This window comes from Nansenia antarctica (genome assembly GCF_963989245.1).
Source record: "Nansenia antarctica genome assembly, chromosome: 13".
Classification (NCBI taxonomy): domain Eukaryota; kingdom Metazoa; phylum Chordata; class Actinopteri; order Argentiniformes; family Microstomatidae; genus Nansenia; species Nansenia antarctica.
In genome coordinates this window covers 29,766,692-29,780,373 of record NC_137683.1, presented here as the reverse complement: position 1 = coordinate 29,780,373, position 13,682 = coordinate 29,766,692, and the positions used below count along the sequence as shown (strand labels likewise).

The 13,682-nt window shown below is 50.4% G+C and overlaps 1 protein-coding gene across 1 annotated transcript in view; it reads left to right on the top strand.

Moving 5' to 3' along the window:
• The window catches only part of polr2a (RNA polymerase II subunit A), a 22,393-nt gene extending 10,079 nt beyond the window's left edge, over nucleotides 1-12,314 (top strand). The window contains exons 14-28 of the mRNA XM_080544186.1: nucleotides 3-147; nucleotides 666-849; nucleotides 1,675-1,846; nucleotides 2,622-2,727; nucleotides 3,790-3,995; nucleotides 4,294-4,557; nucleotides 5,177-5,384; nucleotides 5,519-5,619; nucleotides 5,737-5,841; nucleotides 6,670-6,852; nucleotides 7,235-7,438; nucleotides 8,186-8,372; nucleotides 8,975-9,092; nucleotides 9,466-9,611; nucleotides 10,442-12,314. Of these exons, the coding sequence (XP_080400312.1) occupies nucleotides 3-147; nucleotides 666-849; nucleotides 1,675-1,846; nucleotides 2,622-2,727; nucleotides 3,790-3,995; nucleotides 4,294-4,557; nucleotides 5,177-5,384; nucleotides 5,519-5,619; nucleotides 5,737-5,841; nucleotides 6,670-6,852; nucleotides 7,235-7,438; nucleotides 8,186-8,372; nucleotides 8,975-9,092; nucleotides 9,466-9,611; nucleotides 10,442-11,601 (3,489 nt within the window). The 3' untranslated portion in view covers nucleotides 11,602-12,314. The remainder of the gene's footprint in view (nucleotides 1-2; nucleotides 148-665; nucleotides 850-1,674; nucleotides 1,847-2,621; nucleotides 2,728-3,789; nucleotides 3,996-4,293; nucleotides 4,558-5,176; nucleotides 5,385-5,518; nucleotides 5,620-5,736; nucleotides 5,842-6,669; nucleotides 6,853-7,234; nucleotides 7,439-8,185; nucleotides 8,373-8,974; nucleotides 9,093-9,465; nucleotides 9,612-10,441) is intronic.
• Nucleotides 12,315-13,682: the final 1,368 nt, after the last annotated feature.

Here is a 13,682-nt window from a genome sequence, read left to right as displayed (position 1 = left end):
ACTTCATCAAGGACGACTACGGCCCTGAGAGCAGAGGCTTCGTGGAGAACTCCTACCTGGCCGGCCTCACGCCCACGGAGTTCTTCTTCCACGCCATGGGAGGCAGGGAGGGGCTTATCGACACGGCTGTGAAGACCGCCGAGACTGGTGAGTGGATGGGGACAGGGGGGGGCAGGGGGCAGGCCCAGAGGAGGCAGGGGAAAGGGAGGTGAAGGAGAGAGACATGTTTACAGTATTGAGAATGGACGCCACCGCCGCTTTCGATAAATGCCTGTGGTTTGTCGGGGAGGGAGGGGTGGGGTGTAAAGGGTTCCCCAAAAGGGGTCAGTTCTACAGTTGACATACGAGGGGGGTAGTGGTGGTCTAGTGGATAGTGAGTTGGACTGGTGGATCGGAAGGTCGTGAGTTCAAATCCCGCCTGAAACCACACCCACCACTAGTGTGCACTTGAGTAAGGCACTTAGCCCTCAGGTACTCCAGGGGGAGAATGTCCCCGTCCCTGTAATTCGTAATTGTAAGTTGCTTTGGATTCAAATAGTGAAAATACCACCGCTCATCCGTTATCAGACTTTGCTGAGGTGCTGGAACTGAAGAGTATCAATAGAGTGCAAAACAACAGCATCCACACACTCGACGTGGTCTCACCTCTGTCTCCTCTGTCTCAGGCTACATCCAGCGGCGTCTGATCAAGTCCATGGAGTCGGTGATGGTGAAGTACGACGCCACGGTGAGGAACTCCATCAACCAGGTGGTGCAGCTGCGCTACGGGGAGGACGGCCTGGCCGGGGAGGCCGTGGAGTTCCAGAACATGGCCACGCTCAAGCCCTCCAACAAGGCCTTCGAGAAGAAGTGAGTCTCCACTCTGGGGCGGGGTGGGGGGTGAGACTGGGGGGTGGGGAGTGGGTGAGACTGGGGGGTGGGGAGGGGATAGGGGGTCACGCTCAAGCCCTCCAACAAGGCCTTCGAGAAGAAGTGAGTCACACTGGGGGGGTTGAGGGGAGAGGGTGGCACATAGGAATAGGATCGCGATGGATTGGACCTCTGTGGCTCAGTTGGTAGAGCATGGTGCTAGCAACGCTTAGGTTGTGGGTTCGAGTCCCGCTGAACCATATACTGAAATGTATGCATTCATTACAATGTAAGCCGTTTTGGATAAGTGTCAGCTAAATATATTATTATTATTATTATTATTATTATTATTATTATATCCAAAGTAATTAAATCATTGACTCTTTAGTTTGTTTTTGTTTTTTAAACAATGTAAAGTTGGGCCGCTTAGGTGGCGTAGCGGGTGTAACCGCAGGGTCCCCGGTTCGATTCCGGCCGGGGACATATCCTGCATGTCATCCCTCCTCTCTCTCTCTCACCCATCCTTCCTGTCTAAAATCTTCACTGTCACTGTCAATAAAAATGAAAAATATGAGTGGGACTGCCCCACTCAGAAAAAAGTACTTTAAAAAAACTATGTAAAGTTTGATTTACAATGTAAATTGTAAGTTTCATATGTTACGGTTTATTTCATCAACGGCTGTATCACACACCGTCTTATCTGTCGCCTAAAGGTCAGCCGGCTTAACCACAGCAGCTCACTGCCGTCCATACCCAGTGGCTTAACCCTAACCCTAACTCCCCCACCATCTTATCTCTCCTCCTCCCCCTCCTCTAATCCTCCAGGTTTAAGTTCGACTGCACCAACGAGCGGGCTCTGCGGCGCACCCTGCAGGAGGACGTGGTGAAGGACGTGCTGACCAACACCAACTGCCAGAGCACCCTGGAGAGAGAGTTTGAGAAGATGAAGGAGGACAGGGAGATCCTCAGAGCCATCTTCCCCACGGGAGACAGCAAGGTGAGGGGGAGACACACATTTTTTACATTTACATTTACATTTTTGGCATTTAGCAGACGCCTTATTCCAAAGCGACTTACAATCAATACATTTGAATACTAAGCATGTGAATCAGCAGTCCACCATTCGTTGCAGGAAGAGTACTCTAGCTCGGGCCCGGGGCCACTGATTGAAGGAAAAACCTTCTCCCTATTATCGCCTTCTACTAAAACTCTAAAACTCGCGGGGAGCCAGTGTTGTGAAGAGACGTGATCGGCCAGCCCGACTGCTGTGTAGAGGAGGTGGGGCCAGTCGGCCAGCCGAGGTGGAGGAGCGGAGTGAGCAGGCAGGGGTTTGGGGGGTTACCATTTCCTTCAGGTAGGCAGGGGCTGTCCCTTTAGCTGCCTGGTATGCAAGCACCAGGGTCTTGAATCTGATGCGAGCTGCTATCGGGAGCCAGTGCAGGGTGCGAAGGAGAGGGGTGACACACACACACACACACACACACTTCCCCATGGGAGACAGCAAGGTGAGGGGGAAGAGGAGGAGATGCACCTGGACGAATACACATTTTAAGTGCTTTATTTATGTCCACATAATAAAGCAGATATGGAGCAATACCTCGCTATCCTTTCTCTTGGAGATGTGGGCCATCTGACCACCAGCCAGCTCTCTCTCTCACACACACACACACACTATGTAATGTTGATTAAATGATGCAGGCGCCTCTGTATTCAGCCCATTTTTACACTACGAGAACTACTAACCCCATGGTTGTGCCCCTCCGGGCCTGTAGGTGGTGCTGCCCTGCAACCTGGCCAGGATGATCTGGAACGCCCAGAAGATCTTCCGCATCAACCCCCGCACCACCACCGACCTCAACCCCATGCGGGTCGTAGAGGGTACGTGTCCCACACACACACACACACACACACACACACACACACACACGACCTGCTCTGCAGCTACCTCTTAGAAACTCACGTCTCTCGTAGAAACGTAAAGAAAGTCCAAATTATTAAAAAATGTAAGTTATTTTTTCTGAGTGGGGCAGTCGCACTCATATTTTCTCATGTTATATTTACTCATACCACTGGACCACCCCAGGCCATGGTGCTAGACCACTGGACCACCCAAGGCCACATGAAGTCCAATTTTTAAGTGTTTCGTTCTAGCCCTAATGTTCCGTTCCTTCTCCTCCTTGAGGCAGATGTTGAGTGGGCAGTGGGCGCCCACCCAGGTGTAAAGTGACATCTGATGTTAATCCCCCCCCCCCCCCGTTCCCCACCTGGTCGTCTGTGAGATACAGGAGTCATGGTGACAAGTGTCTGTCTGCAGGATTATCGAGGCAGAGAAGCCCTGGCTTGTCCCCAAGCAGCACTTAACTGTCTATATAAAGACCACTGCTGCTGCCTCTCTATATACAGAGACTCATACTGCTTAGAGATGGAGGATCACTTACAGGATCACATGCGGAGGCACATAGGAACAATGGGACGTCATGTTCTGGTGTTACTATGGGGGGGAAAGACGGGGGTCTTTGTGGCGGCTGTGGCGCAGGAGGTAGAGCCGCCGTCTAATGATCGCAAGGTTGGCAGATCGGCGGTTCGAGCCCCGGCTGGCCACATGTCGAAGTGTCCTTGGGCAAGACACTGAACCCCAAATTGCTCCCAATGAGCGGGCCGGCGCCTTGCATGGCAGCTTGCCGCCATTGGTGTGTGAATGTGTGTGTGAATGGGTGAATGAGAGGCTGTTGTAAAGCGCTTTGGATGAAGGTGCTATATAAGTCAGTCCATTTACCTGACGACGCCCTTCACAGATTCGAGCTGCAACATTCTGAACATTGCGTCCCGTTGGGTCCTACAAAACAAATTCGGGGGGTACTCTCCTATCATTCTGAACCTCTTCCTCTCCTCCTCCTCCTTCTTCGCTCTCCTCCTCCTCTCTCCTCCCCCTCTCCACAGGCGTCATGGACCTGAGTAAGAAGCTGGTGATCGTGAACGGGGAGGACCCGCTGAGCAAGCAGGCCCAGCAGAACGCCACGCTGCTGTTCAACATCCACCTGCGCTCCACGCTCAGCTCCCGACGCATGACGGAGGAGTTCAGGCTGAGCACCGAGGCCTTCGACTGGCTGCTGGGGGAGATAGAGAGCAAGTTCAACATGTCCATCGTGAGTGGAGGGGGGAGGGGGGGGCACACCGACACACACACACACACCGACACAAACGTACACACACACACACACCAACACACGAAAGGAGAAAAAACAACTGAAAAGCAAAGCCTCTATTGGAAGTAACCTTCTCTCCTTTCCTTTCCTTTCCCCCTCCTCTCTCCTCTCCCCCTTCTCCCCTCCTCTCTCCTCTCCCCCTCCTCCCCTCCTCTCTCCTTTCCTTTCCCCCTCCTCTCTCCTCTCCTTTCCCCCTCCTCTCTCCCTCCTCCTCCCTTCCCCCCCCTCCCCCCTCCAGGCCCACCCAGGTGAGATGGTGGGGGCCCTGGCGGCCCAGTCCCTGGGTGAGCCCGCCACCCAGATGACCCTGAACACCTTCCACTACGCCGGCGTGTCGGCCAAGAACGTCACCCTGGGCGTGCCGCGTCTGAAGGAGCTGATCAACATCTCCAAGCGGCCCAAGACGCCGTCGCTGACGGTCTTCCTGCTGGGCCAGGCGGCCCGCGACGCCGAGCGGGCCAAGGACATCCTCTGTCGCCTGGAGCACACCACCCTGCGCAAGGTGAGGTTCCCGGACGGGCCCCCAGTTGTTCAAAAACTTTTAGAATTAAGAATTTAGAATTTAGAATTTGTTTATTTAGCCAGACGCTTATAATCCAAAACGATTTAGAATGACGAATTACAGGGACAGGGACATTCCCCCCCTGAAGTAACTGAGGGCTAAGTGCCTTAACTCAAGGGCGGAACACTAGTGGTGGTGGTGGTGGTTTCAGGCGGGATTTGAACTCACAACCTTTTAATCTGGATAGAAATGATCCAGATTTTTAAATTTATTCTTGAGATCCTGGACCAGATGTTACCTGGCTGCGTTTGAGTCGTATGCATGGGTTAATCAGCCAGCTCCATCAGATCCAGGATAGGGAAAAATAAATCAGAATAATTCTGATCCAAACTAAACTTTCCGAAAGTACATTTCAAGTTTTTATTAACCATAGGAGTCCTATACAAATCATCGTCATTATCACTAGGACAAAATAAGAGATATTCCATTGGATACCTTGCAATATTCATAGTGTCATTCCTAAAATTGTCCTCCCTCTCTCTCTCTCTCTCTCTCTCTCTCTCTCTCTCTCTCTCTCCCTCCCTCCTCTCTCTCTCCCCCCCCCCTCCCTCCCCCCTAGGTGACAGCCAACACGGCCATCTACTACGACCCCAACCCCCAGAGCACGGTGGTGACGGAGGACCAGGAGTGGGTGAACGTCTACTATGAGATGCCCGACTTCGACGTGACCCGCATCTCCCCCTGGCTGCTGCGCATCGAGCTGGACCGCAAACACATGACTGACCGCAAGCTGACCATGGAGCAGATCGCTGAGAAAATCAACACAGGTGGGCAGGGTCCTAAATATTTCCTCTCTCTCTCCCTCTCCCTTTGTTGTTTCCAAGTGCACCAACAAAACCGTTTATACACACACACACAACATGAAAAAAAGTTGACACATTTTTTAATCGCATCTGTCAAGGTTTCGGAGACGACCTGAACTGCATCTTCAACGACGACAACGCAGAGAAGCTGGTCCTGAGAATCCGCATCATGAACAGTGACGAGAACAAGTTCCAGGAGGTGAGCGCAGAGACGTGCTGCGTCCCTTTACATGGTCGTCCCTTTATGACGGTAACGACTCACGGTATTCATATTCCTGTCCTCTCTCTCTCTCTCTCTCTCTCTCTCTCTCTCCAGGATGAGGAGGTGGTGGACAAGATGGATGACGACGTGTTCCTGAGGTGTATAGAGTCCAACATGTTGACAGACATGACGCTGCAGGGCATCGAGCAGATCAGCAAGGTAACGGACGTGGCCTGGGATGGTCTAGTGGTCTAGCACCATGGCCTGGGGTGGTCTAGTGGTCTAGCACCATGGCCTGGGGTGGTCCAGTGGTCTAGTGGTCTAGCACCATGGCCTGGGGTGGTCCAGTGGTCTAGCACCATGGCCTGGGGTGGTCTAGTGGTCTAGCACCACGGCCTGGGGTGGTCCAGTCAGTGGTCTAATGGTCTAGCACCATGGCCTGGGGTGGTCTAGTGGTCTAGCACCATGGCCTGGGGTGGTCCAGTGGTCTAGTGGTCTAGCACCATGGCCTGGGGTGGTCTAGTGGTCTAGCACCATGGCCTGGGGTGGTCCAGTGGTCTAGCACCATGGCCTGGGGTGGTCTAGTGGTCTAGCACCATGGCCTGGGGTGGTCCAGTGGTCTAGCACCATGGCCTGGGGTGGTCCAGTGGTCTAGTGGTCTAGCACCATGGCCTGGGGTGGTCCAGTGGTCTAGCACCATGGCCTAGGGTGGTCCAGTGGTCTAGCACCGCGGTCTACAGTTATGCACACATTATGCCCCATGTCGGCATGGGTTATAATCCGACCCCATGCCATCTCTCTCTCCATCTTCTCCTTTCCTGTCTGTCTTCACTACATCTGTCCAATAAAAATGAAAAATATGCGTGGGACATTTCAGTGTCAATGGCCTCTGGCCCGAGCATAGATGACTTTTTCTTGCGATGACTGATGGATAGATGATTCACTTACTTAGACAAATGTGTTTGTTGTAAGTCTCTTTGGATAAAAGGCGACTGCTAAACGTCTCGAAATGTAACAATGTCCCTCTCTGTCTCCTCTGTCCCCCAGGTGTACATGCACCTGCCCCAGACGGACAACAAGAAGAAGATCATCATCACGGAGGACGGGGAGTTCAAGGCGCTGCAGGAGTGGATCCTGGAGACGGACGGCGTGGGGCTGATGAGGGTGCTGAGTGAGAAGGACGTGGACCCCGTCAGGACTACCTCCAACGACATCGTGGAGATCTTCACCGTACGTCTCACACTCTGCTGTTCTAGTAGATGGCTGTAATAACAATAATAATAATTATACCTATAATTATACTTATAATAATAATTATAATTATACTTATAATAATAATACGAAGAATACTTATAATTATACTTATAATAATAGTAATAATAATACTTATGATTATACTTATAATATGTATAATTATACTTATAATAATACTTATAATTATAATTATACTTATAATAAGAACAATACTTATAATTATACTTAGAAAAATAATAAGAACAATACTTATAATTACACTTAAAATAATAATAAGAACAATACTTATCATTTTACTAATTATAATTATTCTATTAAACGTATATACATGTAAGTCCCTGTGTTCTCTGTCGTGCAGGTGCTGGGCATCGAGGCGGTGCGTAAGGCTCTGGAGCGGGAGCTGAACCATGTCATCTCTTTTGACGGCTCCTACGTCAACTACCGTCATCTGGCGCTGCTGTGTGACACCATGACCTGCCGAGGCCACCTGATGGCCATCACCCGCCACGGCATCAACAGGCAGGACACCGGGCCGCTCATGAAGTGCTCCTTTGAGGAGACGGTGAGTCCGTTAACGTCGCACCCACCATGGTCACCAAGCTTGTTTTTGGGGGGGCTGTTGCCCCTGGGCAGGGGGAATAATATTTCCTTAAGACCTTTTCTTATCTTTTTGACTAGCGAACCTTTCACATCATGTGAAAACACGACGTTAAACAAGGACACTTCAGGGGGGTCATTTTCTCTTTTTCAAAACACAACTAGGGATGCTCCGATTTATCGGCCACCGATTTAAATCGGCCGATTTCACTCCAAATGACTCGATCGGCAAAAATGGCCGATCGCAAAAAACGATCTTTTTTTTCTTCTTTTTTTTTCTTTTTTTTCTTCCTGGGGAAGACAGATAACTGAACAGAAAACATAGGAGGACGTAACAGTATGTAAACCATGAAGGCCACGTTTATGATGTCTTTTATACAGCCATATCGACTGACTTGGGCTTCAGGCCCTAACTGGGTGATAGGCCAGACCTTTACTATGCCATAAAAATGGGTCTGCGTTTGCCTGGTGCCTAATGGATCAAAACTTTTGTCTAAAAAGCAAAAAATATGTAGGCTATCCAGTCAGTAGGCCTACAGTTATGTATTTAAAAAAAAATCGGTATCGGTATCGGTTGATCTTGAGGAAAAAAATCGGTGATCGGTATCGGCCCCAAAAATCCAGATCGGAGCATCCCTAAACACAACCTATGTCCTGACACAGCGTTCCCCACCCCAACTCATCCCTGTCTGTCTGTCCATCCATCCCCCAGGTGGACGTGCTGATGGAGGCGTCGTCCCACGGGGAGAGCGACCCCATGAAGGGCGTGTCAGAGAACATCATGCTGGGCCAGCTGGCCCCCTGCGGCACCGGCTGCTTCGACCTGCTGCTGGACGCAGAAAAATGCAAATACGGCATGGAGATCCCCACCAACATCCCCGGCATCAGCGTGGCTGGACGTGAGTAGTGGCTCCAAACCCTGTCAATGATGAAGCTTTGTAGCATCACTCGTTCACGCTTTAACATTGCATTGTGTGACAGCCCACTTCCTTAACACTAGAACAGCCGTGCCTCGGGGGTCAAATGACCATAGTCTTTACAATGGGAAGCTGCTATTTACACACAACGACCACTAGTTGGCGCGCCTTGTAAATTAGCCTGCCTCCTACACAGAAAAATTGCAAAATAGCTTCATACTAGCTTACCCTGATGTGATTTTGAAAATGTAAGGATACTGGGTGGTACAACGCACATACCTAGGAACAGTCATGAAAGGAGGGTCCTGAAATTTGATCGAGTTCAAAGAGCAAAGATATATATTTTTTTTTTTAAAGTACAGTATGGCTGTTCTAGTGTTAAACGTCTTCCCTTTAGCACACAGAGGATAAAGCTGTCTCAGGATGTCCGATTCGTTGACGAAAGTCATCTCATGGTTGTCTCTCATCTGGCCTGTCGAGCGACATCCAAGATCAAGATTATTATTTATCCAGCAGTTTTTTGGAAATTGTTGAGTTGATGCGTTTATTAAAGGTGGTTTCATGTTTCATCTTCCTTCCTCCAGCCACCGGAATGTTCTTTGGCTCTGCGCCCAGCCCCATGAGCGGCATGTCCCCGGCGATGACCCCCTGGAACACCGGAGCCACCCCGGCCTACGGAGCCTGGTCCCCCAGCGTGGGTGAGTACTGCCCCCTGATACCCCCACCCCCGGGTGGACTCAGAGAGATCTGGTCCTGGTCGTCTTTTGTGGTGCTGATGTACCGACTCTTTTTTATTTATTTTTTATATATGTTTTTATTGGATATATTTCAAAACACTTATGTGAACAATGTATAGAAAAATATAAACATATACCCTTTTTTTTCATATTTCTTTTAAAACCCAACCTTTCTTTCAACATACTAACTAACACATTTAAAGACATGCAGACAACAGTACCAAAAACATGAGAGATGAAAAAAAACATGACAGCAAATAATAAGACAAAAATATACTGCCTCTTTTACTGACTGTTTTACTGACGGTTTTGCTCTCTTGTTCCTGGTCTGCAGGTAGCGGGATGACCCCCGGAGCGGCAGGCTTCTCCCCGAGCGCCGCGTCCGACGCCAGCGGCTTCTCTCCGGGCTACTCCCCCGCCTGGTCCCCCACCCCTGGGTCCCCCGGGTCCCCCGGCCCGGCCAGCCCCTACATCCCCTCCCCAGGTCAGTCACCTCACTGCAAACCAGGGTTCCCACGGGTCCTTGAAATCCTTGAAAGTTTGTGAATTTGAGAAAAAGAAATCAAGGTTTTTGAAAATAGACATGGGTCATTGAAAGTGCTTGAATTCCCCTCTCTCTCTCTCTCTCTCTCTCTCTCTCTCTCTCTCTCTCTCTCTCTCTCTCTCTCTCTCTCTCTCTCTCTTTTTAATTGTTGTCTGTGAGCGGATAGTTTCTGTTATATAAATTCTCATCTAGATCTGTCTCAAACTATGCCGTGTTGGGTCCTTGAATTTGAGGGAATTGAGTCTTGAAAGTCCTTGAAAGGTGCTTGAATTTGATGTTTCAGAGGGTGTGAGAACCCTGCTCACTGCAAACTATTCACAACGAATACCATTATACAGGGTTCCCACGGGTCCTTGAAGAAACATGTATATTCAAAAATGTTTTACTTAGCCCGTCAACTAGTAAATAAGTCTCTGTATTGCTTAACTTTACACATATTTCACAATATATTGTTTTGCTGTGCTGTGGTAGAGAAGGCAAGAGACCATCTAGTGTTCAATCATTCAAGCCTCTCTTTTTAATTGTTGTCTGTGAGCGGATAGTTCCTATTATATAAATTCTCATCTAGGTCTGTCTCAAACTATGCCGTGTTGGGTCTTTGAATTTGAGGGAATTGAGTCTTGAAAGTCCTTGAAAAGTGCTTGAATATGATGTTTCAGAAGGTGTGGGAACCCTGAGTATATGGTGGAGCCTGAATGTGTAGGAATGGATGATGATGAAGATGTTTCTGTTTCCTCACAACTGTGTGTGTTTTGTTTTGACTTTTGCAGGGGGTGCGATGTCTCCCAACTACTCCCCCACCTCCCCCGCGTACGAGCCCCGCTCCCCCGGGGGTTACACCCCCCAAAGCCCAGGCTACTCCCCCACGTCCCCCTCGTACTCCCCCACCTCCCCCTCCTACTCCCCCACCAGCCCCAACTACAGCCCCACCTCGCCCTCCTACTCGCCCACCTCCCCCTCTTACTCCCCCACCTCCCCCTCCTACTCGCCGACGTCCCCCAGCTACTCCCCCACCTCCCCCTCCTACTCCCCCACCTCGCCTTCCTACTCCCCCACCTCTCCCTCCTACTCCCCCACCTCCCCCAGCTACAGCCCCACCTCTCCCAGCTACAGCCCCACGTCGCCTAGCTACAGCCCCACCTCCCCCTCTTACTCCCCCACCTCCCCCTCCTACTCCCCCACGTCTCCGTCTTACTCCCCCACCTCCCCCTCCTACTCCCCCACCTCCCCCTCTTACAGCCCCACCTCTCCCAGCTATAGCCCCACCTCTCCCAACTACACCCCCACGTCTCCCAGCTACTCCCCCACCTCCCCCTCTTACTCCCCCACCTCCCCCAGCTACTCCCCCACCTCCCCCAACTACACCCCCACCAGCCCCAACTACAGCCCCACCTCCCCCTCCTACTCCCCCACCTCCCCCTCCTACTCGCCCTCCAGCCCCCGCTTCACCCCCCAGTCCCCCACCTACACCCCCAGCTCCCCCTCCTACTCCCCCAGCTCCCCCTCCTACTCCCCCACCTCCCCCAAGTACACCCCCACCTCTCCCTCCTACAGCCCCAGCTCCCCGGAATACACTCCCACCTCTCCCAAGTACTCCCCCACCTCGCCCAAGTACTCCCCCACCTCCCCCAAGTACTCCCCCACCTCCCCCACCTACTCCCCGACCACACCCAAATACAGCCCCACCTCCCCCACCTACTCCCCAACCTCCCCGACGTACACCCCCACCAGCCCCAAGTACTCGCCCACCTCGCCCACCTACTCCCCCACCTCGCCCAAGTACTCACCCACCTCCCCCACCTACTCGCCCACTAGCCCCAAGGGCTCCACCTACAGCCCCACGTCGCCGGGCTACAGCCCCACCTCCCCCACCTACAGCCTCACCAGCCCGGCCATCAGCCCTGACGACAGCGACGAGGAGACCAACTGAGGGGGTCAGGAGGAGGAGAGGAGGAGGCAGCTGAGGAGGGCCCCCCCCCCCCTCCCTTCTGAAGCCCCACAAACACACCTCGACTGGGGGTGGATAACTGAAGGATAGCCCCCCCCCCCTCCCTCTCTACTGGAGGTGGTGGGTAGTCTCAAAACCCTGGGGGGCCCACTTGTGAATCCTTTTTTTCGGGGGCCCCCCCCTTCCCCCCTCGGACCACTGAACCCCCAGCATCGTCCATCTCTGGGGGGGGGTGGGGGACGCGGAGGGGGGGGGGGGCTCCCCAAAAAAATTACTACTACTATTGTATTTGATAGACTTGAACTGTTTAGCCAGGAGAAAGGCTGCCTTTTTGAAATATACTTTTTTTTCTTTTCGTTTCTCTTTTTAATTTTCATGCGGGGTTGTTAAAGCAGAGTGAGGATAGAGTGAGGATAGAGGGAGGAAAAGGAGGGAGGAAAAGGAGGGAGATGTGGTAAACGACAACAAAAAAAGAACTACCCCTTCCCACCCACTCCATCCCCCGACCTCCCACTCTGTTCCCCTGCACCCAGCCTCTCTCCACCCCCCACACTCTGAATCTCAGTGTTGGATGTATAGTTGTATTGGAGAGCTCGAGTATTGCCAAAAGCCTTTGAAAAGCTACCAGTGGATTGTATTTATCTCCTTAAAAAGCATTTAAGCTTCCAAAAAAATAAATGAATTAGAGGAGTAGAGATTTGAGTTGATCTTTATTGAATACTAATAATGTATCTTTAGTAGAGTTCTGTTTTTGTAACTGTACAGTTGCTGCCAGTTTTCGGTCGGTCAGAGGAAGCAGGAAGTTGACCTAATGTTTTTGATATATGACGAACGTGGTCGGGCCAGAGTTGAGGAGGAATGTTGACCAGATTTGAATAGAACAGAATTGTGACAAGATTACTCAGAGTTCAAGATTATTACGTTACTCTATTCTGGAATATTCTGCAATTGTGGAGACTTCAGGAATAGGAAAAGTTGTGGAAGATGTTGACAGACAAGCCACTCGCTGGTGATGTCTAGCCTAGTTCTGTTCCGTATTCAGTACATAGGAAGGAGACGAACGTAACAAGCAGAGAGAAAGGCTGGCATGCGGGCGAGAAGGACGCTTGAAAATGAATTCTGTGGAAAACGTTGACGTTTCTGTCACCGCCACAATGTTCCCTCTGAACCCCCAAATAAACCCTTCCCTCTCCTCCCTTCTCTCCTCACCACCCCCCAAAGAAAAGCCTGAAGGATGTCACAAAAAAAAACACCCACCAGCATCCCTTTTTATCATTTGGAGACTTGTGTACAACAGCAACAAGCATTTCACTCTTCCCCTCAACACTGGGAAGCTTGAGATTTAGATCGTAAAAAGACATTTACTATCATAATTATTATGCCGTCAACTTGTTTTTGGTATTATGAGGAAACGGGGGGTGTGGTGACCGAGGGATTCAGTTTTGGAGTTGCTGCTTTTGTCATTATGTTTTGCATGAGTAGCACCTGTTAATACATTTTAGTCCATTTCTTTTAGGTTTAAATCTTATTTGAATCCCTCCCTACTTTATAGTAATACTTGTTCCATTTCTGATTTAGCTGACGTATAAAAATTAGTTCTCACTTTATCAGGCTAACTGTTCAATTTATTTAAGGAGAAGAGACGTAGCTATTCTGTGTGAAATAAGAATAGAGGACATTTTGAGATTCAATGATTTATGTTTCTCTTACCTTTTTTTTTTTTTTCTTTTTTTTGTGCTTCTGGGGGACTTAACAAAAAGCTGTTTGCAAAGAGGTTTGTGTTCAGGTACTTTGGATGAAGGGGCTGGGGACGGAGGGAGTACGTTCAGTTTCACGCCTCTCCCCTCTCCCCGATCTTAGATCTCATCACATTTGAGCCAATAATGACCGGCCAGGTTGTCGTTTTACAAAACAATGTTGCATGCAGTCATTTTTCTAGGCTTTGTACTGTAAATGCATTACCGCTAGAGTTGCAAAATTCCCTTTTTTGGGGCGGGGGGGGGGGGGGAAACATGCAGATAATTTCCAACGTTTCCATATGGGGTTTCAATGGATATTATCGG